This window comes from Anomaloglossus baeobatrachus, chromosome 8 (genome assembly GCF_048569485.1).
Source record: "Anomaloglossus baeobatrachus isolate aAnoBae1 chromosome 8, aAnoBae1.hap1, whole genome shotgun sequence".
Classification (NCBI taxonomy): domain Eukaryota; kingdom Metazoa; phylum Chordata; class Amphibia; order Anura; family Aromobatidae; genus Anomaloglossus; species Anomaloglossus baeobatrachus.
Window position 1 is genome coordinate 233,172,002 of NC_134360.1, and position 25,750 is coordinate 233,197,751.

The 25,750-nt window shown below is 42.7% G+C and overlaps 1 protein-coding gene across 1 annotated transcript in view; it reads right to left on the reverse strand.

Annotated features, from left to right (window-relative positions):
• The window catches only part of ROR1 (receptor tyrosine kinase like orphan receptor 1), a 282,946-nt gene that overhangs the window by 99,673 nt on the left and 157,523 nt on the right, over nt 1-25,750 (reverse strand). The window contains exon 2 of the mRNA XM_075320352.1: nt 8,031-8,102. Within this exon, the coding sequence (XP_075176467.1) occupies nt 8,031-8,102 (72 nt within the window). The remainder of the gene's footprint in view (nt 1-8,030; nt 8,103-25,750) is intronic.

The following is a 25,750-nucleotide window of genomic DNA, read 5'->3' on the forward strand; positions in this document are numbered from 1 at the left end:
GGAAGAAGGTGACACAAGTAGGGACAACAAATCAGGGTACACAGACAAAAATGAGGGGATGCAAAGCCAAGGAGGTGGGAAAATGGGGGCACAAGTAGGGTCAACAGATCAGGGCCCACAGGCAAAAATAAGAGGAAGCAAAGCCAAGAAGGTGGGAAGAAGTGGGCACAAGTAGGGACAACAGATCAGGGCCCACAGATAATAAGTGGAAGCAAAGCCAAGAAGGCAGCACAACTAAGACAACAGATCTTGGCACACAGCCAAAAATAAGGGGAATCAAAGCCAAGAAAGCATTAGGAAGGGGGCACAAGTAGGAACAACAGATCAGGGCACATAGACAAAAATATGGAGAAGCAAAGCCAAGAAAGCAGGAAGGGGACACATGTATGGACAACAGATCAGGGCACACAGACAATAATAAGCGGAGGCAAAGAAAAGAAGGCAGAAAGAAGGGGGTACAAGTGGGGTCAACAGATCAGGGCACACAAACCAAATTAAGGGGAAGCAAAGCCAAGTTCCGTAAGGCTCTGTCCAACTGTCCATTTGAAGGAAAAGACAATTCACGTTTTGGGCTGTGCTACCGAAATGAAGATCCTTGATCAAATAATAAAGAAGCGGGTTTTTTTTTACTCCACAAGCATTTCCATGCGAGACTGGTGTCTTTTTCAAGTCTAAAGCCGGCGTTACACGCTACGATTTATCTGCCGATATGTCGTCGGGGTCATGGTTTCCGTGACGCACTTCCAGCATTGTTCAAGACGTCGTTGCGTGTGACACCTACGAGCTACTCTGAACGATCGCAAATAGGTTGAAAATCGTGGATCGTTGACACGTCGTTCATTTTCAAAATATTGTTCATCGTTTGGATCGCAGCAGACATATTGGTACGTGTGACACCTGCCAACGACTAACAACATTCTAACGACCGTCTTGGTCAAACAATATATCGCTGATCGCTGTTGCGTCATTGGTGAGATGTGTAAGTGTGAACGCAAATAAACGACCTATGTGTGATCTCACCAAATCGTATCCACGATCTGGGCGTGTCGCATCGTTTATGAAATCGCCAGATAAATCGCAGCGTGTAACGGGGCTTTTAAGGCCCATTTACACGCAATGACATTGCAAACAAGATGTCGTTGGGGGTCACGGAATTTGTGACGCACATCCGGCCTCGTTAGCGACGTCGTTGCGTGTGACACCAACGAGCAGCCGTTAATGATGGAAAAGACTCACTAAATCGTCCATCGTTGATACGTCGTTCATTTTCAAAAAATCGTTGCTGTTTCAGGACGCAGGTTGTTCGTTGTTCCTGAGGCAGCACACATCGCTACGTGTGACACCCCAGGAATGACGAACAACACCGTACCTGCGTCCTCCAGCAACGAGGTGGGCGTGTCTTTCTTTCGGCTGCTCTCCGCCCCTCCGCTTCTATTGACTGCCTGCCGTGTGACGTCGCTGTGACGCCGCACAAACCGCCCCCTGAGAAAAGAGGCAGTTTGCCGGCCAAAGCGACGTTGTTAGGCAGGTACGTGTGACGGGGACTAACGATATTGTGCGCCATGGGCAGCGATTTGCCCGTGACACACAAACGACGGGGGCGGGTGCGATCGGCAGCGGCATCGCTAGTGATGTCGCTGTGTGTAAAACAGCCTTAAGAAACAACTGTCCAGTGCACATAGGGGTAATAGGTGCCTAAATAGCCTAAAATGTGTACCAAACAAGACATCCAGTCCACATCGCACCATTTAGACTTCAAGTTTCTGTGTTTCATTTTAGGAACAGAAAAACAGAATAAGTGACCCGATGTATCAGTTATGCAATCGGAAGCATAGAGGTCACATTGACTATTCTAGAATTTATCCTGGTTCTGCTTAATGTTTAATAAAAGAAAACAGTTCTGTTTTAAAAAACGGACACCAGATGTACCCCATAATAATCAGTGAGGCCCTTCTGCTTCCATTTCCATGACTGACACAACAAATCACTAAAGGCCGCTTTACACGCTGCGATATCGGTACCGATATCGCTAGTGTGGGTACCCGCCCCATCTGTTGTGCGACACGAGCAAATCGCTGCCCGTGCCACACAACATTGCCCAGACCCGTCACACATACTTACCTGTCCGGCGACGTCGCTGTCACCGGCGAACCGCCTCCTTTCTAAGGGGGCGGTTCGTTCAGCGTCACAGCGACGTCACTGAACCGCCGCCCAATAGAAGCGGAGGGGCGGAGATGAGCGGGACGTAACATCCCGCCCACCACCTTCCTTCCGCATAGCGGCCGGGAGGCAGGTAAGGAGAGGTTCCTCGTTCCTGCAGTGTCACACGGAGCGATGTGTGCTGCCACAGGAACGAGGAACAACCTCATTACTGCTGCAGTAACGATATTTGAGAATGGACCCCCATGTCACCGATGAGCGATTTTGCACGTTTTTGCAACGATGCAAAATCACTCATAGGTGTCACTCGCAACGGCATCGCTAATGCGGCCAGATGTGCGTCACAAATTCCGTGACCCTAACGAGTTCGCATTAGCGATGTCGTAGCATGTAAAGCCCGCTTAAGTCTGTGTGTTTTCTTCTAAAACATCCCAAACTAGATTACCCCCTCCTGACAACTAGCTGTTACATTTAATATCCAAATATCCAAAATAAAGTAGTAGGGAAAAGAAACCATTTTGACCCTACATTGCACACTCTAAACATGTAGAAAAACAAGGAGGACATAACAAAAGTGCGGTGCAAAAATATTCAAAATTTAATGTAGAGAACTGGCACAAAGAAAAGGATCGGCAACATATTCCATGGGCCTGTGCGTAACAACAATTGCATATAGCCATAAAGCATAAGGGTAAAATAAAACACAGTAATGGCAGCAAGGTCTGAACGCAGTCAGAGCAAGGGAAACATCATGAGAGTACTCCAAATAGAGTAAAATATGAACAATAACAATAATAACAATAACATAATAATATAACAAAAAAATTATAATTATCATAACTCCAAGAAAAGTAGTACTCCAGATTGCAAGATGCCCAATATATTATGTTGGATAAATACCAGTTATATTGCACATAGGCCTAGCAGCAAAAGGAGATTTTAAAATTAGTCTATTGAACCCATCATGCATGATACTATTGCAAAAAACTCCGACCAAGTAGAGTCAGAGAAAAAAGAGGAACCATGAGCGGCATAGCTGTATAGTAGTCATCGTGACATAACCATGGTCATAACACAGCCCAAGGAAAGCAGCAGAGCGGTCCCCCAGAGACAAGGACCCCGACGTACGTTTCACGATCTTTCACAGGTTTAGATCATTTCATCAGGGGGAAGAAGATCTTCTTGCAATCTAGAGTACTACTTTTCTTGGAGTTATGATAATTATAATTTTTTGACAATTGTTCATATTTTACTCTATTTGGAGTACTCTCATGATGTTTACCTTGCTCTGACTGCGTTCAGACCTGCTGGCATTACAGTGTTGTATTTTAGCCTTATGCTTTGTGGCTATATGCAATTGTTTACAGAGAGGGGGGAGCCAACACTGCCTATGACTGGCAGGCAACAAATAAAAAGTGTAAAATTCACAAATTCATTCTACTGTACTATATTGCAAAATGAGATTTTTAGCAACAAATTGATCAATAATTTGAGCCACCCGTGCCACGTCACGACAAATCTCAAAATCTCATAGGCAGTGCTGGCTCCCCCCTCTCTATAATGATTTACTGGTTCGGTAGCTGACCCCCACTATGCCATGCACGCCCAGTGTGGTTTGCAAATTCATTCAGCTACTATCAAAACTAATGTTGGAGCCTGTTCACATTCAACTACCTCACCCTGTTCCACAGGCATCATTAATTAAACACCATTTACTTGGGCCTGCTCCGCCTTTATCCATGGCTGCTGGTCAGACTCTGTGAGGGCTAGTTCTGATATTGTGCTGGTGTGTGTGGCCTTGCTGCATATGCTGGCACCTGGACTGCCTTTATCTGTCTTTTGTTACGTCACCGCCAGAGTCTGCTCCAGCGACTTCTGCTCCGATCACCAGGCGACGCCGTGTTCCTGCCGTGGATGGTGCTGGTGATGGGAGAGGAGTCGATGCCAGCGGCCCCGGTGGGCGCAGGCTCCGATCATCCACTGGGCTGGGTTAGCTTGGGATCTGCAGTACCGCTGGCTGACTGTGGGTGGCATGTGTCTTTCAGCTGAAGTTGCCAGCGTTCAGCTACAGCCAATGGGAAGACACCACACCCTTCTTATTCCCCCTCCTGTCACATGACCACTGCCAGAGATAGTCTGATTTTCCTGGTTCCTGTTACGTCCTATTCTGTTTTGTGATTCCTGTGTGTTGACTTCTGCGTGTTTTCTGACTACCCTCCTGCCTACTGTTTTTGTACCTTGCTGCCTGATCCAGATTTGACCTCTGCTACGTTTGCTGACGTCATTCCCTGCCGATTCTGTCCCTGTTCCGCAATTCCTGGTTTGACCCTGCCTGACGACTACTCTCATCGGACTGAATCCTTCCACAGGTAGTGATCTCCAGTTCCCTGTGTAATTCCAAATCCCTGTATAGGGGTTAAAGGGTTTCAGGGTTCTGGGGGACCTGCTTGGTGAGTGGCTTCCCTCTAGCCTGTCCATTACAGCCCATCTGAGTCTGTGGATCCAGGCAGGCATTACATCATTGCAACATGGGAGCATATCTGAGATGTCACAGGTATATGTGTTGCTTTTATATGGTTCTGCTTATTAAAATATTTAGGTCGTCATATGGCACAATGGTAAATTTGTTATATAGAGTAGGACCCCCCTACTGAGATTTGCCGTCACGTGGCAGGGGTGGCTCAAATTATCGATCAATTGTTTGCTGAAAATCTCATTTTGCATTATAGTACAGTAGGATTGAATTTGTGAATTTTACACTTTTTATTTGTTGCATGCCATTCATAGGCAGTGCTGGCTCCCCCTCTATTTAATGATTATATGCAATTGTTGTTACACACAGGCCCATGGAATGTGTTGCCGATCCTTTTCTTTGTGCCAGTTCTCTACATTAAATTTTGAATATTTTTGCACCATACTCCTATTTTGTCCTACTTTGTTTTTCTATCTGTTACATTTCCGACTTCTCAGGAAGAGGTTCGGTTCCCGACTTCATTTCCATTTTATGTCCGCGATTTTGCAGAAGCCATTATTTTTTCATCTTCGATGGAGAATTTTAAGGGGAACAAATTGGAATATTTCCGGTTGATCAAGTTCCTTTAAGTTGTTTTTTTTTTTTGGTTTTTTTTTTTAGAAATTTCTATGAGTAACAGAAAAGAAAATTTCTAAAGAAGAATATCTCTACATAAGAAGGAGCAAAAAGCCGTATATTACATGCAAGTTTGAGCTTTCTCTCCTGTTATAATTAACTTGTTACGCGTCCCCGCAGATAATATTACATTGCAGAACTGCTTTCAATTTCCACCTGTCAATCAAAGGCAGGAAAATTGCTCCACCTGTACCTGACACGTGTCAGGGAGTCATGAACCACTATCACCATCGGATTAGGTCACTTCCACATCTGTGGAATTTATGAGGCAATAAGAAGCCGGTCTTCTACGGGGAAATTACCCGCCGGGTCACCGGTGCCGGCAAATTAAGGAACAATGGCCTATATGCAGTGCGGATCCCAACCACTCGCGTCGGCCTTCAGGCTGCCGCCTGCCCATTATCCGCCAGGAACAACCGGGACCTACAGATCACGAAGTGCAGAACCAACAACTGTTTTATGCTGATCTAAAGAATATTTACAAAGACTGAGGCAAAATGGAGACCTATGGAGCATCCAAATTACTGGTGGGTTGGGACATATTAAGTGTCATTTCGAAAGAGTGAACGTCAAATAAAATTTTAATTTTTTTATAAACATATCTTAAAAAAATAAAAAGATTTATAAAGAATTGAATCACCTTCTTCCCTTTCCCCATATTAAGAAAATAAATAAAACAAACATATTTGGTCTTGCCTGTGAAAGTCCAATTTATGAGACTATAAAATTAATTAAGCTGTAAAGTAAAAAATTGTCTTTTCTCGGTAATGGGTTCGTCTCCCAAAAAATGCAATAACAAGGGTTCAGATTTTGAGATCAGCGAACTTGATGTTCGGTGTTTGATTTTGGTTCCGAATACCGACTTAACAAGAAAAAATAGAGTCCGAATTTGGAGTTCGGGTGCTTTATGTATACAAACCACACGCACAAGCATCACTTGCACGGGTACGCTCAGTGCGAATCGCTAACAGCATGATTAGACGTAGTGTGCAACCCCCCCTCCTCCCCAAAAAAATGGAAAAACTACGATAAGGCTATGTGCGCACTGAGCGTTTTTCCCCTGCTGCATTTTTGCGCGTTTTTTGGGTAAGTTTTTGTGCGTTTTTGGACTCAAACCTGCATGACTGTGCTTCCCCAGCAAAGTCTATGACTTTTGATTTTTGTTATCCACACACAACTTTTTTTTTTTAGCTGCGTTTTTGAGCTTAAAAAAAAAATGGACGAGTTAATTCTTTCCTGCGATTTTCACTCATGCAATTCATTGGAAAAATGCCGCAAAACGCAGTGATCAAAAACGCAGGAAAACGCAGCCAAAATCGCACCAAAACGCGGTAAAAACACATGTGTTTTTTACCGGTACATTTTTTTTTGCGTTTTTGTGTCCAAAAACGCAGCGTACAAAAAACGCTGTGTGCGCACATAGCCTAAGGCCCTGTGCACATGCTGAGTTTTTGGGTGCAGTTTGTTGCCCAAAACTACATGCATTTCCTACCCCAGCAGTCTATGAAAATTTTAAAGTGCTGTGCGCACATTGCTTCTTTTTTCCTTGCAGTTTTGGGTGCAGAAAAAAGAAGCAGCGTGTCACTTCTTTCGGCGTTTTTGACCTGCGTTTTGCCATTGAATACAGTTTAAAAACACATGGGCAAAAACGCACCGAAACGTGGCAGAAGCACACGTTTTTTAGATGCGTTTTTTAGCCACAAGGTGCAGTTTTGAGGTGCAGAAGTTTTCTGCAGCGTGCGTACATAGCCTTACCCTCCCCCAAAAGTGTTCTGCTTTTGGCTGGCTGTATGTGGACGGAGATCCGAACTGCCCAATTAGTGGCTTCCATTGGTCAAGTCCAAACCCATGGCGGTTCGGTTCAGGTGCACCCGCTAATCCGAACTTCCACGGGTTCGCTCATCTCTAAATTCAGATTGTCCTACATACTCCAAAATGGTACCAGTAAAAACTAAAGCACAAAAATAAAAAATAAGTCATAATAAAAGGGTTGTACATACAGGATTTGTATATTAAAGGTCATAGATAAAAGATTGTAAATAAAGGGTCCATCAGCCTCACAACTCTCCTGAAATACTCTGTGCTGCTAGGGAAACTGGTCCCGGCTCCTTTTGACCTTGTTAGTTTCCATTCTTTCCTGTCCCTATCACATGAAGTCTTCCCACCACATCACATTGCTCTCTTTTGCTTAAAAGCTCTGTGCTGCTGTGAAATATTGCTCCCCAGAAGAACTTGGAAAAAGTCTGGGAACTAAAATTGCACTAGATATGGTTTGTTCAATAGACGGATCAACCTAAGAGGCGATAAGGGGATATAATGTGCCCATAAGGGAGGGGGTTAATATTAGCACATATCCTTCACCCTGCGATGATTTACATGGCGAGATGACGTGGAGGCTGCAGACCAGGCCCGACCCAAAGCTGCACTATGGCGGCGCTGCCCACGGTGGAGACCGGCCTCGGTGTAAATTCCAAATAATTGCATCAATTATAAATATGAACCAGCGACAATTGTGCCAGTTATCTCCATAATACGAGCCAGGCCTGGACGAGGCTGCAAAACGCTGGAGTACCAGACATCTTGAAACATTTTCACCATGTGGAACATTTTATAAAAAAAAAAAAATCCCGTCAAATCACCAAAATATCACTAATTAAATGTCAGGGCGATTACGAGAGGAACACAGCTGCCTGCAGGATTCGGCCGGGCTGGTGGGACGCACCTTTGTCGAGGTCACTTGAAACGTTCCACGTTGAGGTAGGCAGTAAATCAGCGCCGACTGTCAGCTCAGTTCCTGTGCGGGACAAAACAAGACATATTTAATATACATCAATTTATGGGCTGCCTCGAAGTCTGAATATATACACGCTGCAAAACTCTCCAGGTGAAAGTATTCAAACCCTATAGAGTTACCAGAAACTAATGAGATCTAACTAATTCCAGGGATACGAGGGTTACAATGTATGTATGGAAATAGAGGGTGCCATGTCCAGGGCCCTATATAAAGGGACATAATGAAATGAACATATATCATGGGTTATATATAAAGGTTTATAATATATATATATATACACACACAGACACACATATCAAGGGGTTGCATTTAAAGGGTCAAATTTATAAGTATATATATATATATATATATATATATATATATATAGCTCTATATACAGGGTCACAAAGAAATCAACATATATCAAGGGCTACAAAGGTTTATAATATTATATATATATATATATATATATATATATATATATATATATATATATATATATATATATATATATACAGTGCCTACAAGTAGTATTCAACCCCCTGCAGATTTAGCAGGTTTACACATTTGGAATTAACTTGGCATTGATTTTTTTTTTAAATTGTGAAAAGTTTATTTAGAGGGTCATTTAGTATTCAACCCCTCATACCCCCAGAATTCTGTTTGGTTCCCCTAAAGTATTAAGAAGTATTTCAGGCACAAAGAACAACGAGCTTCACATGTTTGGATTAATGATCTCTTTTTCCAGCCTTTTCTGACTAATTAAGACCCTCCCCAAACTTGTGAACAGCACTCATACTTGGTCAACATGGGAAAGACAAAGGAGCATTCCAAGGCCATCAGAGACAAGATCGTGGAGGGTCACAAGGCTGTCAAGGGGTTGAAAACCCTTTCCAAGGAGTTGGGCCTACCTGTCTCCACTGTTGGGAGCATCATCTGGAAGTGGAAGGCTTATGGAACTACTGTTATCCTTCCACGACCTGGACAGCCTTTGAAAGTTTCCACCCGTGCCGAGGCCAGGCTTGTCCGAAGAGTCAAGGCTAACCCAAGGACAACAAGGAAGGACCTCCAGGAAGATCTCATGGCAGTGGGGACATTGGTTTCAGTCAATACCATGAGTAACGTACTCCACCGCAATGGTCTCTGTTCCAGACGAGCCCGTAAGGTACCTTTTACTTTCAAAGCGTCATGTCAAGGCTCGTCTACAGTTTGCTCATGATCACTTTGAGGACTCTGAGACAGACTGGTTCAAGGTTCTCTGGTCTGATGAGACCAAGATCGAGATCTTTGGTGCCAACCACACACGTGACGTTTGGAGACTGGATGGCACTGCATACGACCCCAAGAATACCATCCCTACAGTCAAGCATGGTGGTGGCAGCATCATGCTGTGGGGCTGTTTCTCAGCCAAGGGGCCTGGCCATCTGGTCCGCATCCATGGGAAGATGGATAGCACGGCCTACCTGGAGATTTTGGCCAAGAACCTCCGCTCCTCCATTAAGGATCTTAAGATGGGTCGTCATTTCATCTTCCAACAAGACAACGACCCAAAGCACACAGCCAAGAAAACCAAGGCCTGGTTCAAGAGGGAAAAAAATCAAGGTGTTGCAGTGGCCTAGTCAGTCTCCTGACCTTAACCCAATTGAAAACTTGTGGAAGGAGCTCAAGATTAAAGTCCACATGAGACACCCAAAGAACCTAGATAACTTGGAGAAGATCTGCATGGAGGAGTGGGCCAAGATAACTCCAGAGACCTGTGCCGGCCTGATCAGGTCTTATAAAAGACGATTATTAGCTGTAATTGCAAACAAGGGTTATTCCACAAAATATTAAACCTAGGGGTTGAATAATAATTGACCCACACTTTTATGTTGAAAATTTATTAAAATTTAACTGAGCAACATAACTTGTTGGTTTGTAAGATTTATGCATCTGTTAATAAATCCTGCTCTTGTTTGAAGTTTGCAGGCTCTAACTTATTTGGATCTTATCAAACCTGCTAAATCTGCAGGGGGTTGTATACTACTTGTAGGCACTGTATACTGTATATACAGAGCTCGGTATACAGGGTCACAAATAAATTAACACACATGATGGGTCATAAACAAAGGATATACAAGGGGTTGTATGTAAAGGGTCAAATATAGAGAGCGCCATATAAAGCATCCTCTATAAAGGTTCATGTATATAGTGTACTATACATAGGCCCCCACATAAAGTGTCATAATGAAATGAAGATATATCATGGGTTATATATAAAGGATTATATATATATATTCTCAAGGAGGGTCAAATTTATATACAGTTAGGTCCAGAAATATTTGGACAGTGAAACAAGTTTTGTTATTTTAGCTGTTTACAAAAACATGTTCAGAAATACAATTATATATATAATATGGGCTGAAAGTGCACACTCCCAGCTGCAATATGAGAGTTTTCACATCCAAATCGGAGAAAGGGTTTAGGAATCATAGCTCTGTAATGCATAGCCTCCTCTTTTTCAAGGGACCAAAAGTAATTGGACAAGGGACTCTAAGGGCTGCAATTAACTCTGAAGGCGTCTCCCTCGTTAACCTGTAATCAATGAAGTAGTTAAAAGGTCTGGGGTTGATTACAGGTGTGTGGTTTTGCATTTGGAAGCTGTTGCTGTGACCAGACAACATGCGGTCTAAGGAACTCTCAATTGAGGTGAAGCAGAACACCCTAAGGCTGAAAAAAAAGAAAAAATCCATCAGAGAGATAGCAGACATGCTTGGAGTAGCAAAATCAACAGTCGGGTACATTCTGAGAAAAAAGGAATTGACTGGTGAGCTTGGGAACTCAAAAAGGCCTGGGCGTCCACGGATGACAACAGTGGTGGATGATCACCGCATACTTTCTTTGGTGAAGAAGAACCCGTTAACAACATCAACTGAAGTCAAGAACACTCTCAGTGAAGTAGGTGTATCTGTCTCTAAGTCAACAGTAAAGAGAAGACTCCATGAAAGTAAATACAAAGGGTTCACATCTAGATGCAAACCATTCATCAATTCCAAAAATAGACAGGCCAGAGTTAAATTTGCTGAAAAACACCTCATGAAGCCAGCTCAGTTCTGGAAAAGTATTCTATGGACAGATGAGACAAAGTTCAACCTGTACCAGAATGATGGGAAGAAAAAAGTTTGGAGAAGAAAGGGAACGGCACATGATCCAAGGCACACCACATCCTCTGTAAAACATGGTGGAGGCAACGTGATGGTATGGGCATGCATGGCTTTCAATGGCACTGGGTCACTTGTGTTTATTGATGACATAACAGCAGACAAGAGTAGCCGGATGAATTCTGAAGTTTACCGAGATATACTTTCAGCCCAGATTCAGCCAAATGCCGCAAAGTTGATCGGACGGCGTTTCATCGTACAGATGGACAATGACCCCAAGCATACAGCCAAAGCTACCCAGGAGTTCATGAGTGCAAAAAAGTGGAACATTCTGCAATGGCCAAGTCAATCACCAGATCTTAACCCAATTGAGCATGCATTTCACTTGCTCAAATCCAGACTTAAGACGGAAAGACCCACAAACAAGCAAGACCTGAAGGCTGCGGCTGTAAAGGCCTGGCAAAGCATTAAGAAGGAGGAAACCCAGCGTTTGGTGATGTCCATGGGTTCCAGACTTAAGGCAGTGATTGCCTCCAAAGGATTCGCAACAAAATATTGAAAATAAAAATATTTTGTTTGGGTTTGGTTTATTTGTCCAATTACTTTTGACCTCCTAAAATGTGAAGTGTTTGTAAAGAAATGTGTACAATTCCTACAATTTCTATCAGATATTTTTGTTCAAACCTTCAAATTAAACGTTACAATCTGCACTTGAATTCTGTTGTAGAGGTTTCATTTCAAATCCAATGTGGTGGCATGCAGAGCCCAACTCGCGAAAATTGTGTCACTGTCCAAATATTTCTGGACCTAACTGTATATATATATATATATATATAAATATATATATATACACTGTGTGAATATATGTGTGTGTGTGTATATATATATATATATATATATATAGATATATATATAGATATATATATAAAAATACAGTGCCTTGCGAAAGTATTCGGCCCTCTTGAATTTTTTCAACCTTTTCCCACATTTCAGGCTTCAAACATAAAGATAAACATTTTAATCTTATGGTGAAGAATCAACAACAAGTGGACACAATTGTGAAGTTGAACGAAATGTATTGCTTATTTTAAACTTTTTAAAAAAATAAATAATTGAAAATTGGGGCATGCAATATTATTCATCCCCTTTACTTTTAGTGCATCAAACTCACTCCAGAAGTTCATTGAGGATCTCTGAATGATCCAATGTTGTCCTAAATGACTGATTATGATAAATATAATCCACCTGTGTGTAATCAAGTCTCCGTATAAATGCCCCTGCTCTGTGATAGTCTCAGTATTCTGTGTAAAGTGCAGAGAGCATCATGAAGACCAAGGAACACAACAGGCAGGTCCGTGATACTGTTGTGGAGAAGTTTAAAGCTGTATTTGGTTACAAAAAGATTTCCAAAACTTTAAACATCCCAAGGAGCACTGTGCAAGCGATCGTATTGAAATGGAAGAAGTATCATACCACTGCAAATCTACCAAGACCCGGCCGTCAATCCAAACTTTCATCTCAAACAAGGAGAAGACTGATCAGAGATGCAGCCAAGAGGCCCATGATCACTCTGGATGAACTGCAGAGATCTACAGCTGAGGTGGGAGAGTCTGTCCATAGGACAACAATCAGTCGTACACTGCACAAATCTGGCCTTTTTGGACGAGTAGCAAGAAGAAAGCCATTTCTCAAAGATATCCATAAAAAGTGTTGTTTAAAGTTTACCACAAGCCACCTGGAAGACACCAAACATGTGGAAGAAGGTGCTCTGGTCAGATGAAACCAAAATCGAACTATTTGGGCACAATGCCAAACGATATGTTTGGTTTAAAAGCAACACAGCTCATCACCCTGAACACACCATCCCCACTGTCAAACATGGTGGAGGCAGCATCATGGTTTGGGCCTGCTTTTCTTCAGCAGGGACAGGGAAGATGGTTAAAATTGATGGGAAGATGGATGAAGCCAAATACAGGACCATTCTTGAAGAAAACCTGTTGGAGTCTGCAAAAGCCCTGAGACTGGGACGGAGATTTGTCTTCCAACAAGACAATGATCCCAAACATAAAGCAAAATCTACAATGGAATGGTTCACAAATAAACATATCCAGGTGTTAGAATGGCCAAGTCACAGTCCAGACCTGAACCCAATCGAGAATCTGTGGAAAGAGCTGAAAACTGCTGTTCACAAACGCCTCCATCCAACCTCACTCAGCTTCAGCTGTTTACAAAGGAAGAATGGGCGAGAATTTCAGCCTCTCCATGTGCAAATTGATAGACACATACCCCAAGAGACTTGTGCTGTAATCGCAGCAAAAGGTGGCGCTACAATGTATTAACTTAAAGAGGATGAATAATATTGCACGCCCCAATTTTCAGTTATTTATTTTTTTAAAAGTTTAAAATAAGCAATACATTTCTTTCAACTTCACAATTGTGCCACACTTGTTGTTTCTTCACCCGAACATTAACATTTTTATATTTATGTTTGAAGCCTGAAATGTGGGAAAAGGTTGAAAAATTCAAGGGGGCTGAATACTTTCGAAAGGCAATGTATATAGTGAACTATACCGGTATATAGGCCCCCATATAAAGTGTCATAATGAAATGAACATGTATAAAGGATTGTATATAGAGGGAGCCATATAAAGGGTCATATTTAAGGATCATGTATAAAGAGTTACAAAAGGTCCTGTTACTGTATTCAAGAGCGTCCTGCATATAGTGTCATATGAGGACAATGATATACTGTATAAAGGGACATATACAAAGGGTCATAATTACATGATCATATATAAAGGGTTGTATATAGCAGGTCATATATAAATTGGTGCCATATAAAGGATCATATATAAGGGGTCCTATATAAAGGGTAGAATATAAAGGGTCATAATTAAATGATCATATGGAAAGGGTTGTATATAAGGGGTCATAAATACAGGAAAACATATAAAGGGTTGTATATGATTTATTATACATAAAGGGTCTCATATAAGGGGTCACTCATAAAGAATCAAATGTAAAGTTATATAGGGTCATATATGAAGAGTTGTACTTAAACAGATATATATATATATATATGTGTGTATGAATATATAATATATATATATATATATATATATATATATATATATATGAACAACAACAAGGCAGAATCCAGCAATAACGTGAGCAATCCAGGATGCTGTTAAAAATTTTTTTCCTTCTTTTTATTCATAAATTCATTAAAATATAATGGTCCAAGCAATTCAGAACAGCATTATCGCAGGAAAATAGCGCAGATAGGACTACGCGTTTCAGCGGTAAAATCCGCCTTCTTCACGGTCCAGAATCTCTGGATTCAGAATTCTGGACCGTGAAGAAGGCGGATTTTACCGCTGAAACGCGTAGTCCTATCTGCGCTATTTTCCTGCGATAATGCTGTTCTGAATTGCTTGGACCATTATACTTTAATGAATTTATGAATAAAAAGAAGGAAAAAATTTTTTAACAGCATCCTGGATTGCTCACGTTATTGCTGGATTCTGCCTTGTTGTTGTTCACATTTGTATGGATGGACTCCTACGTCCTGATCCGGGCACAACGGAGTTAACCAGGTGAGCTGAGGATCCAGGTGACTCACAGGAGTGAGCTGGTCTACATTGTTGGACTCATATATATATATATATATATATATATATATATATTTTTTTATATATATATATATATATATATATATATATATATATATATATATATATATATATAAAATAAAAGATGTTGGGGGTTGTATATACAGAGAGTTCTAGGGACATTTTCCCTGCTATGGAGGTGGATATGGCCAGGGCCGGCGTCAGCACCCGGCAAACCCGGGCAAATGCCGGGGCCCTGGAGAGCCGGGGGGGCCCACTCGGCCTCGTCAGTTCTCCTGTCCCTTGGCCGGGGCCCACTCGCCTTTACAGTTCTGCGGTCCCCGGCCGAGTTCCGGGGACCGCAGTCCTCGGCAGCAATCTGCGGCGCCGTCACTTTAAGGCGCGCAGACATCCTCGTTTGAATTTCACCTGTGGGCGGAGCTACCGCCTTCTCAGTCCCACAGATGAAGGAGGCGAGCTTCTGTCCGGCGCTGTGTGGGCCCCCTCTCCACCGTGACCTAATCGGGTAAGTGCCCTCCCCGCCTCCCCATTATAGGCCCCGGTGAGCTGCTTCTACCCCCTGGATGTATGCCCTGGCCCCTGCCAATGCCCCCACCCGCCGATTCCGCGGGTGTGGGCCCTGCCGAGCCGCGGGTGCTGCCAGTGCCGCGGGTGTGGGCCCTGCCGAGCCGCGGGTGCTGCCAGTGCCGCGGGTGCTGTACCCGCCGAGCCGCGGGTGTGGGCCCCGCCGAGCCGCGGGTGCTGCCGCTGGTGCTGTCCCCGCCAAGCCGCGGGTGTGGGCCCCACAGAGCAGCAGAGTTGTGTGCATTTGTCTGAATATAGCAGAGTTGTATGTGTTTGTCTGAATGTAGCAGAGTTGTATGTGTTTGTATGTAGCAGAGTTGTGTGTGTTTGTCTGTATGTAGCAGAGTTGTATGTGTTTGTCTGAATGTAGCAGAGTTGTGTGTGTTTGTCTGTATGTAGCAGAGTTGTATGTGTTTGTCTGTATGTAGCAGAGTTGTATGTGTTTGTCTGTATGTAGCAGAGTTGTATGTGTTTGTCTGTATGTAGCAGAGTTGTATGTGTTTGTCTGTATGTAGCAGAGTTGTATGTGTTTGTCTGTATGTAGCAGAGTTGTATGTGTTTGTATGTAGCAGAGTTGTATGTGTTTGTATGTAGCAGAGTTGTATGTGTTTGTATGTAGCAGAGTTGTGTGTGTTTGTCTGTATGTAGCAGAGTTGTATGTGTTTGTCTGAATGTAGCAGAGTTGTATGTGTTTGTATGTAGCAGAGTTGTGTGTGTTTGTCTGTATGTAGCAGAGTTGTATGTGTTTGTCTGAATGTAGCAGAGTTGTATGTGTTTGTCTGAATGTAGCAGAGTTGTATGTGTTTGTATGTAGCAGAGTTGTGTGTGTTTGTCTGTATGTAGCAGAGTTGTATGTGTTTGTCTGAATGTAGCAGAGTTGTATGTGTTTGTCTGTATGTAGCAGAGTTGTGTGTGTTTGTCTGTATGTAGCAGAGTTGTATGTGTTTGTATGTAGCAGAGTTGTGTGTGTTTGTCTGTATGTAGCAGAGTTGTATGTGTTTGTCTGTATGTAGCAGAGTTGTATGTGTTTGTATGTAGCAGAGTTGTGTGTGTTTGTCTGTATGTAGCAGAGTTGTATGTGTTTGTCTGTATGTAGCAGAGTTGTATGTGTTTGTCTGTATGTAGCAGAGTTGTATGTGTTTGTCTGTATGTAGCAGAGTTGTATGTGTTTGTATGTAGCAGAGTTGTATGTGTTTGTATGTAGCAGAGTTGTATGTGTTTGTCTGTATGTAGCAGAGTTGTATGTGTTTGTCTGTATGTAGCAAAGTTGTGTTTGTCTGAATGTAGCAGAGTTGTGTGCATTTGTCTGAATGTAGCAGAGTTGTATGTGTTTGTATGTAGCAGAGTTGTATGTGTTTGTCTGTATGTAGCAGAGTTGTATGTGTTTGTCTGTATGTAGCAAAGTTGTGTTTGTCTGAATGTAGCAGAGTTGTGTGCATTTGTCTGAATGTAGCAGAGTTGTATGTGTTTGTATGTAGCAGAGTTGTATGTGTTTGTATGTAGCAGAGTTGTGTGTGTTTGTCTGTATGTAGCAGAGTTGTGTGTGTGTGTGTGTCTGTCTGTATGCAGCAGACTTGTGTGTGTGTGTGTCTGTAAGTGTATATGACTGTATATATTTGTCTGTTTATATGTATTTTTGTGAGTTTGTCTTTAAATATGTATATGTTCGTATCGGTGTCTGTGTGTGGATGGGGCCCACTGGGACTCTTCCGCCCGGGGCCCACAAAAACCTGGAGCCGGCCCTGGATATGGCCCCCTTACCTCTTGGACCCCAGTTTGCACCAATGCTATGTCAGACCCTGTACATACACACCTGTATAATACAGTCTATATCAATATAACACAGTCCAATATGTTGATAAATCACCCTTAATATTAATTTTCTTCTCATTGCACTTTTCTCAAGTAGTTACATTCGAAAAACAGTTGATTTCCTCCAAAAACAGCGCCACACATGTCTGCAGGTTGTGCGCGGTATTGCACCACATCCCTATGCATTTCGCCATTTCATACTCTAGTAGACGTTCACTAAACTTCCCAGAACCCCGAAGTAACATTATTGATACAATGTTTTACATGTCAAACAGGATGGAACTACATTATATAAACATGAATACTGTATAAATAACCAAATGTGCTTCACATGCCCCCGAAAAAACAAAAGCGCATAGTTTCCCTTCTCTTCCCAACGTCCATGCGGCATATTTTCTGTATCGGAGCAGACAATGTCCCCTATTGACGTTTTTTCCACCCCGATCTTATCTTCCTCCGGGCTTCATCTCTGCGTGAGGTTACAGTTTGATCTGAGCCTCCATTGTGTGGACTTTTATGATAAGACATAAATTAAGAAAGTATATAAGACCACCCCTGAGCTGATGACAGATGTTCCAGGGGCCCCCGCACCTCAGCCATTCTAATCCGGACATTCAATGCAGCAAGGGACAAATGTGAGTCCCATTATTGGAGTAATATCTGAAAAGCTGGGTGCTCTGCTGTGATGATGGGAGTCGTAGTCTTATCACAGGTGGAACATCCCCATTCTGTCTACACCAGACAATACTATACAGAAATGTGGGGGCTGCTTCACTTTTGACCCACGAACAAAAACATGAGGAGCAAAGGGCATTTGTCCCAAAATGAAGGAAAAAAAACCCTGGGAGTACATAGAAATTATGGGACCTCATGAGTAAGGCTGTGTGCACACAGTGCATCTTTAGTGCGTTTTTTCAAGTGTTTTTTAGTGCAGTTTTGGAACTCAGACATTCAAGTTGAAAAGTGGAGCAAAAGGCTCCCTCCTCCACTATTTTGTCCAACTGTATCTGCGTTCTGCTAAAACAGATACCATTGAAATTGGGACCCCGTGACTGGGGCAGATCCGTTCCAAGGCCCCCCTGTGCTCACAGGCTTCATAGTGGCCAAAGGGTCTGTCATCACGTGACTGGTGACGACTAGTATAGCCACCATTACAGCTTTCTCAGGAATTTGTTTGCTGGTGGTGCAAGTAACAGTCATTAAAAACCACAGTGCAATCCGGTGCAGAGCTCAGCTTTATCTATCAACTAGCTGTAGTACCTGGTGTTTCCCGGGATAGTAACAGTCCGTCTGTCTCCCCCTCTGTCGGTCTGTCTCTCTTTCTCTTTGTGTATGTGACTTTGTGTGTGTCTCTGTCTCTGTGTGTCTGTGTCTGTGTCTGTGTGTGTAGGTGTGCGTCTTTTTGTCTGTGTACATGTCTGTCTCTGTGTGTATTTCTGTGTGTGTGTCTCTGTATGTGTGTGTCTCTGTGTCTGTGCCTCTATCTCTGTGTGTCTCCGGGTGTCTGTCCCTCTATCTCTGTGTGTCTCTGTTTCTGTGTGTCTGTCTCTGTGTGTGTCTCTCTGTGTGTGCCTCCCTCTGTCTCTCGGTCTTTACCAATATCATATTATCTCACACATAAGCTTCTTACACTAAGAATGTCCATCGTTGCCTATAGCACCAACCACAGCTCCTATTAATGACCTGTAGCTCCGAGCTCCATTGACTTTAATGTAAGTAGATTTTTTTGTCGAATAACTATAAAGTGCGGGGTTAAATTTACCCCTCAGAACATAGTCTATGACGTTCCCTAAGTTACATGCAAAATTTCGTGATTGTAAATGTGACGGTGTGGATTCCTTTAGCGAACATACATACATACACATATACATACATACATATACATGCATACACACATACGTGCATACACACATACATGCATATGCATTCACATACACACACATACACATACATGCATATGCATACACATACAAACACACATGCATACACTCAGCTTTATATACTAGATATGATTCCAGACCCAGGGCCCAATTCTCTTACCTACAGTCCCGGCTGCACCTGCCTTCCAATAATGTCCTGCGCTGAATTATTTTTCCCCAATTATCCCAACAATAAATATTTGACTTTGGCTGTCAGCATTAAGTGCCTGCTTTGCCTTTGGACACATCAGCGACTCCACACACTTCCTGAACGACTGCAGAAACGCTTATTATTTTCAGCCGCCTCTGGAGTGACATAAGATTTCCATACAAGGCCCATATTGTCCGGCGTGAGAGGGACAGCGGACCATCTGGACAGTGCCGGGGATTGTTTATACAAGTGTCAGCGAGTCTGGGCGCTGACGGGCGCAGGAAAAAGCGAGATCTTCCTCTGCCATCGTAATGCTGATGGTCACCAGGTCTGACTCATCTGGATAATGAAAAATGAGAAATTTGGTTCTATGGGGGCAAATCATCCATTTATTGGCAACTATGTACAGGGACGTGACCAGTAACCCTGGGTCCAAGAGCAAAACTCGGAAAAGAGACCAATGTTCTTGTTCAGAACATGAAAAACGTAAGATATAGGTAGAGATAATACACACAGTGATGTCACAGTACAGGGATAATGCACAGAGCTATGTCACAAAACAGGGATAATACACAGTGATGTCACAAAACAGGGGTAATACACACAGTGATGTCACAGTACAGGGATAATACACACAGTGATGTCACAGTACAGGGATAATGCACAGAGCTATGTCACAGTACAGGGATAATACACAGTGATGTCACAAAACAGGGGTAATACACACAGTGATGTCACAGTACAGGGATAATACACACAGTGATGTCACAGTACAGGGATAATACACAGTGATGTCACAGTACAGGGATAATACACACAGTGATGTCACAGTACAGGGATAATACACATAGTAATCTCACAGTACAGGGATAATACACACAGTGATGTCACAGTACAGGGATAATACACATAGTAATCTCACAGTACAGGGATAATACACACAGTGATGTCACCGTACAGGGATAATACACACAGTGATGTCACAGTACAGGGATAATACACACAGTGATGTCACAGTACAGATAGAATGCACACAGTGATGTCACTGCACAGGGATAATACACACAGTGATGTCACAGTACAGGGATAATACACACAGTGATGTCACAGTACAGGGATAATACACAGTGATGTCACAGTACAGGGATAATACACACAGTGATGTCACAGTACAGGGATAATACACACAGTGATGTCACAGTACAGGGATAATACACACAGTGATGTCACAGTACAGGGATAATACACATAGTAATCTCACAGTACAGGGATAATACACAGTGATATCACAGTACAGTGACAATGCATACATTGATGTCAAATTAAAGGGATATTATATACACAGTGATGTTACAGCACACAGATAATGAACATAGTGATGTCACAGTACAGGGATAGTACATACACAATGATATTACACACAGTGATGCCACAATACAAGCATAAAGCACATAGCAATATTGCAGTACAGAACTAATACACATAGTGATGAGGCAAAACCGAATAATATACATAGCTGCGTCCCAGTACACAGACAGTACAGACAGTGCGGACAGCGATATGTTAGGATATTCTGCATAACTTAACAGCAAAGCAAAATAAACACAAATTGATGTCAACAAGCGAGTATAGAATGTAAATAATCTCTTCTTCAGAGGCCGAATACTGTCACTCTGGTGCCACCTATAGATCCCGGAGGAGAAGAGCTAATATGGAAACATTGCCTGTAACATTCTACATCAGTTGGATCCCCTCAAAAAGAACTGATACCCTGAAGACGAGCACAAAAGATGCCACAGGTCACACTGCACTCAGTCGGGATGTTCACGATGTCCCATTGAATCATATCATGTCTTCTCTTCCATGTGCCCCATCATCACCCAGCCTTCATGTCTCAGTGGCGATGGGACCATTCACTCTTGAGCCCTATAACAGAACCTTTACACGTCTCATGGACAAGAATACTAACATTTTTAGCAAAATTCAGCCCAAAAATGTAAAAAGCAGAACATTGCTAAAACCCCAAATCTCCAGCTCGCTCTCCCTTGGTAAGGCGGCTCCGCTTTTTGTAAGGCTCCCTGAGCTGTGCTTAGTCAGATCCATCTGTCCTGCGCCGTGTAAACTGCATTAGCAGCAGGAAGTGCGCAGGACTCATGCATCACGAATGCCAGTTATGGTGCTCCAGAGCTTATAAATCACAGCTCATTACCAAAACTGTCCGCAGGAAAAAAGGCAGCCACAGCATTCCCAAAACTTCTGTGCACCAGGCCTCCTTTGAAGTTCACAACTTTGAAAAAAAAAAAACTTTTAAGAAAATGGAAAATATAAGGACAATTAATGGGAAACTGACAATGACCACCGAACATAAAAATGTGTTGTTTTATTCTTTAATTATCAGTCTCTTAAATCTCCGTAATCACCACAAAAATGCTATAAAACCTTAACCAAAGCTCTCTAAAGTAGCAGTCCTCCCATAATAGAAAAACAGGGGTGTTTCCTGCACCCCAAAATACCTGCCTACAGGTTGCGTGTGGTATTGCAACTCTGCACAGTGACTGCACCAGCAGAATAGTGAGTGCAGCTCTGGAGTATAATACTGATGTAACTCAGGATCAGTGCAGGATAAGTAATGTAATGTATGTAGACAGTGACTGCACCAGCAGAATAGTGAGTGCAGCTCTGGAGTATAGTACAGGAGGTAACTCATGATCAGTACAGGATCAGTAATGTAATGTATGTACACAACACAGTGACTGCATCAGCAGAATAGTGAGTGCAGCTCTGAAGTATAATACAGGATGTAACTCAGGATCATTACAGGATAAGCAATGTAATGTATGTACACAGTGACTGCACCAGCAGAATAGTGAGTGCAGCTCTGGAGTATAATACAGGATGTAACTCAGGATCAGTACAGGATAAGCAATGTAATGTATGTACACAGTGACTGCACCAGCAGAATAGTGAGTGCAGCTCTGGAGTATAATACAGGATGTAACTCAGGATCAGTACAGGATAAGCAATGTAATGTATGTACACAGTGACTGCACCAGCAGAATAGTGAGTGCAGCTCTGGAGTATAATACAGGATGTAACTCAGGATCAGTACAGGGTAAGTAATGTAATGTATGTACACAGTGACTGCACCAGCAGAATAGTGAGTGCAGCTCTGGAGTATAATACAGGATGCAACTCAGGATCAGTACAGGATAAGTAATGTAATGTATGTACACAGTGACTGCACCAGCAGAATAGAGAGTGCAGCTCTGGAGTATAATACAGGATGTAACTCAGGATCAGTACAGGATAAGATATGTAATGTAATGTATGTACAAAGTGACTGCACCAGCAGAATAGTGAGTGCAGCTCTGGAGTATAATACAGGAAGTAACTCAGGATCAGAACAGGGTAAGTAGAGTTTTTAATTAGTAACATTTTGGTTGTTTATTTTTATTTAAAGGAGGTTTATACATGGTGATGAAAATATAGTTTTCTGTCAGAAACTGTCTAGACGTTGCGTCTTGTGTCGTAGCTCAGTTCAATTCAAGCTGCAATACCGCACAAAACCTGTGATCAGGTGTGGCACTGTTTTAGGGAAAAATCAGCCATTTTTTATAATCCTGGTAACCTCTTTAACGATTATGGCAATCCTTCTATCCTATCCTATCCATTGTTATGACATGGGACATGATCCAAAACCTGCAGACAAACTCATCTTGCATTCAACTCCACGTCTTCGGGCAGCCAAGACGATCAGTAGGAATTTACCTACATTTAAATACGCGGAGGGATTACACAATGTTCTTTGGATTTGTTTTGGCACTTTGGACGGACATCATGGCGCCATTTCTGTAAATGTAGCGATTCCTCATTCCAGGATTGTTCAGATCAAGTTTATTGAATATTTAGGAAAATCCAATCTTGTCCCAGTTATGGATGTTTAGGAGGGCAGGGGGTGATAGAGTGCGGTCTGTAATAATAAAACACCAGGAATGTTTCATAAAAGTAGAAAAAAAATCTAATTCTCAGGATTCTTCACCAATACATCTGCCAATCAGAAAAAAAAATATTATACTCAATATAGCGTGCATTCATGGAACATGACTATTGGGTCATTTAACCCCCACCTCTGGTCTATCGTGGGGCGACTTAAAACTAATCAGATACACCCTTAAGTATTTAGTTACACTAAGTAGCAAGTATTTGTGAAGTGTAAATGATCCATGGTTTTCCAAATATTTTAAAAATATAAATCTGAAAATTGTGCCTTGGATTTTGTATCAGCCCCTTGTAGTCTGATACCAAAATCCGGAATGCCCAATTGCCTTCAGAAGTCACATAACTAGTACATTGAGTCCACCTGTGTCTAATTTATTCTCAATATTACTACAGCTGTTCAGAGGTTTGTTTGAGAACATTATGGATCAAAAAAAGCATCATGAAAACCAAAGAACACACCAGACAGGTCAGGGATAAAGTCGTGGAAAAGAGTAAAGCGGGGTTTGGTTATAATAAAAGCTCTAAACATCTCACAGAGCAGTTTTCAATCCATTATACAAAAATATTGGAAGGAGTATGACAACTGCAAACCTACCAAGAAATGGCCGTCCACTGAAACAGACATCCCAAGAAAGAAGGCACTAATTAAAGAAGCAGACAATAGGACCATGGTCACTGGAGGAGCTGCAGAGATCACAGCTCAGGGGGAGAATCTGTCCACAGGACAACTACTAGCAGTAGACTCCACAAATCTGGCTTGTATAGAAGAGTGGCAAAAAGAAAGACATTTTTGAAAGCCATAAGGCGTCCCATTTGAAATTTGTAGAGGACACAGTGAGCATGTGCAAAATGGTCCTCTGGTCAGATAAGACCAATGTAAAACTTTTTGGCCTACATGCAAAAGGCTATGTGTGGTGTAAAACTAACACTGCACATCACCCTGAAAACACCATCCCCCCCATCACACATGGTGGTGGTAGCATCCTGCTGTGGAGAGGCTTTTCTTATGCAGGGGCAGGGAAGCTGGTCAGAGTTGATGTTAAAATGGATGGAGCCAAATTCAGGGGAATCCTGGAAAATCTGTTAGGTCTTTTTGTGCCTCTAAGGGGGGCTTTACACGTTGCGACATCGCTTCCGAAATATCGTCGGGGTCACGTCGTTAGTGACGCACATCCGGCGCTGGTAACGACATCGCAACATGTAAATCCTACATGCGCTCATAAACGATCGCAAAAGCGTCGAAAATCGGTGATCTGTATAGTGTCGGTCATTTTCATAATCTCGGGTCGACCACAGGTACGATGTTGTTTGTCGCTTCTGCGGCAGCACACATCGCTGTGTGTAAACCCGCAGGAGTGACAAACATCTCCTTACCTGCGTCCCGACGGCAATGCGGAAGGAAGAAGGTGGGCGGGATGTTACGTCCCGCTCATCTCCGCCCCTCCGCTTCTATTGGCTGGCCGATTAGTGACGTCGCTGTGATGCCGAACGCACCTCTCCCTTGAAGGAGGGATAGTTCGGCAGTCACAGCGACGTCGCCGACCAGGTATGTGCGTGTGAAGCTGCCGTAGCGATAATGTTCGCTACGGCAGCAATCACCACATATCGCATGTGCGATAGGGGCGGGTACTATCAAGCTCGGCATCGCTCGCCAATGATAGCGATGTTGCAATGTGTAAAGTACCCCTAAGATTTGGGCGTAGATTCACCTTCCAGCAGGACAATGACCCTAAACATCCTGCAGCGCTACAAAGGAGGGTTTAGAAAGATCAAAGCATATTCATGTGTGGGAACGGCCCAGTCACAGTCCAAGCCTAAATCACATTGAGAATCTGAGACAAGACATGAAAATTGCTGATCACAGACCTCTCCATCCAATATCACTGAGTGAGAGAAGAATGCAAAGAAGAAGGAACAAAAATGTCTCCTCTACATGTGCAAAGCTGGTAGAGACATCCCCCAAAAGAGCAGTAATTATAGAGAAAGGTGGTCCAACAAAGTATTGACTTAAGGGGGCTGAATCTTTACACTTCACATATATGAATACTTTTTCAGAGCACAGTATATACCATATATATATATGTATATATATATATATATATATATATATATATATATAACAGTAATATTGCAGTGTATTGTAAAGTTACCGATCTCCTATGAAGCCCGGTCACAGGCTTCATAAGTATAGAGAGTTAGTGGGATCATGAGTCTTCAGTAAGTCCCCCAGCCGCTATAACCTGTGGCTGCCATGCCACTGGTGCAACCTAAGAGGTAAGGGGGCCCAATTCCACCTGCAAAGCAGCTTCTGTCATAGACAGAAATAGACAGAACTATTGGACTGGACAGAGTGATGGGGCCAATGGACATCAGAGGAGACAAATTCCCCATTACCGGCCTCTTAATTGCCATTGTGATGATTGACAGAGCATGTAAGGGTGTAACTATTAGG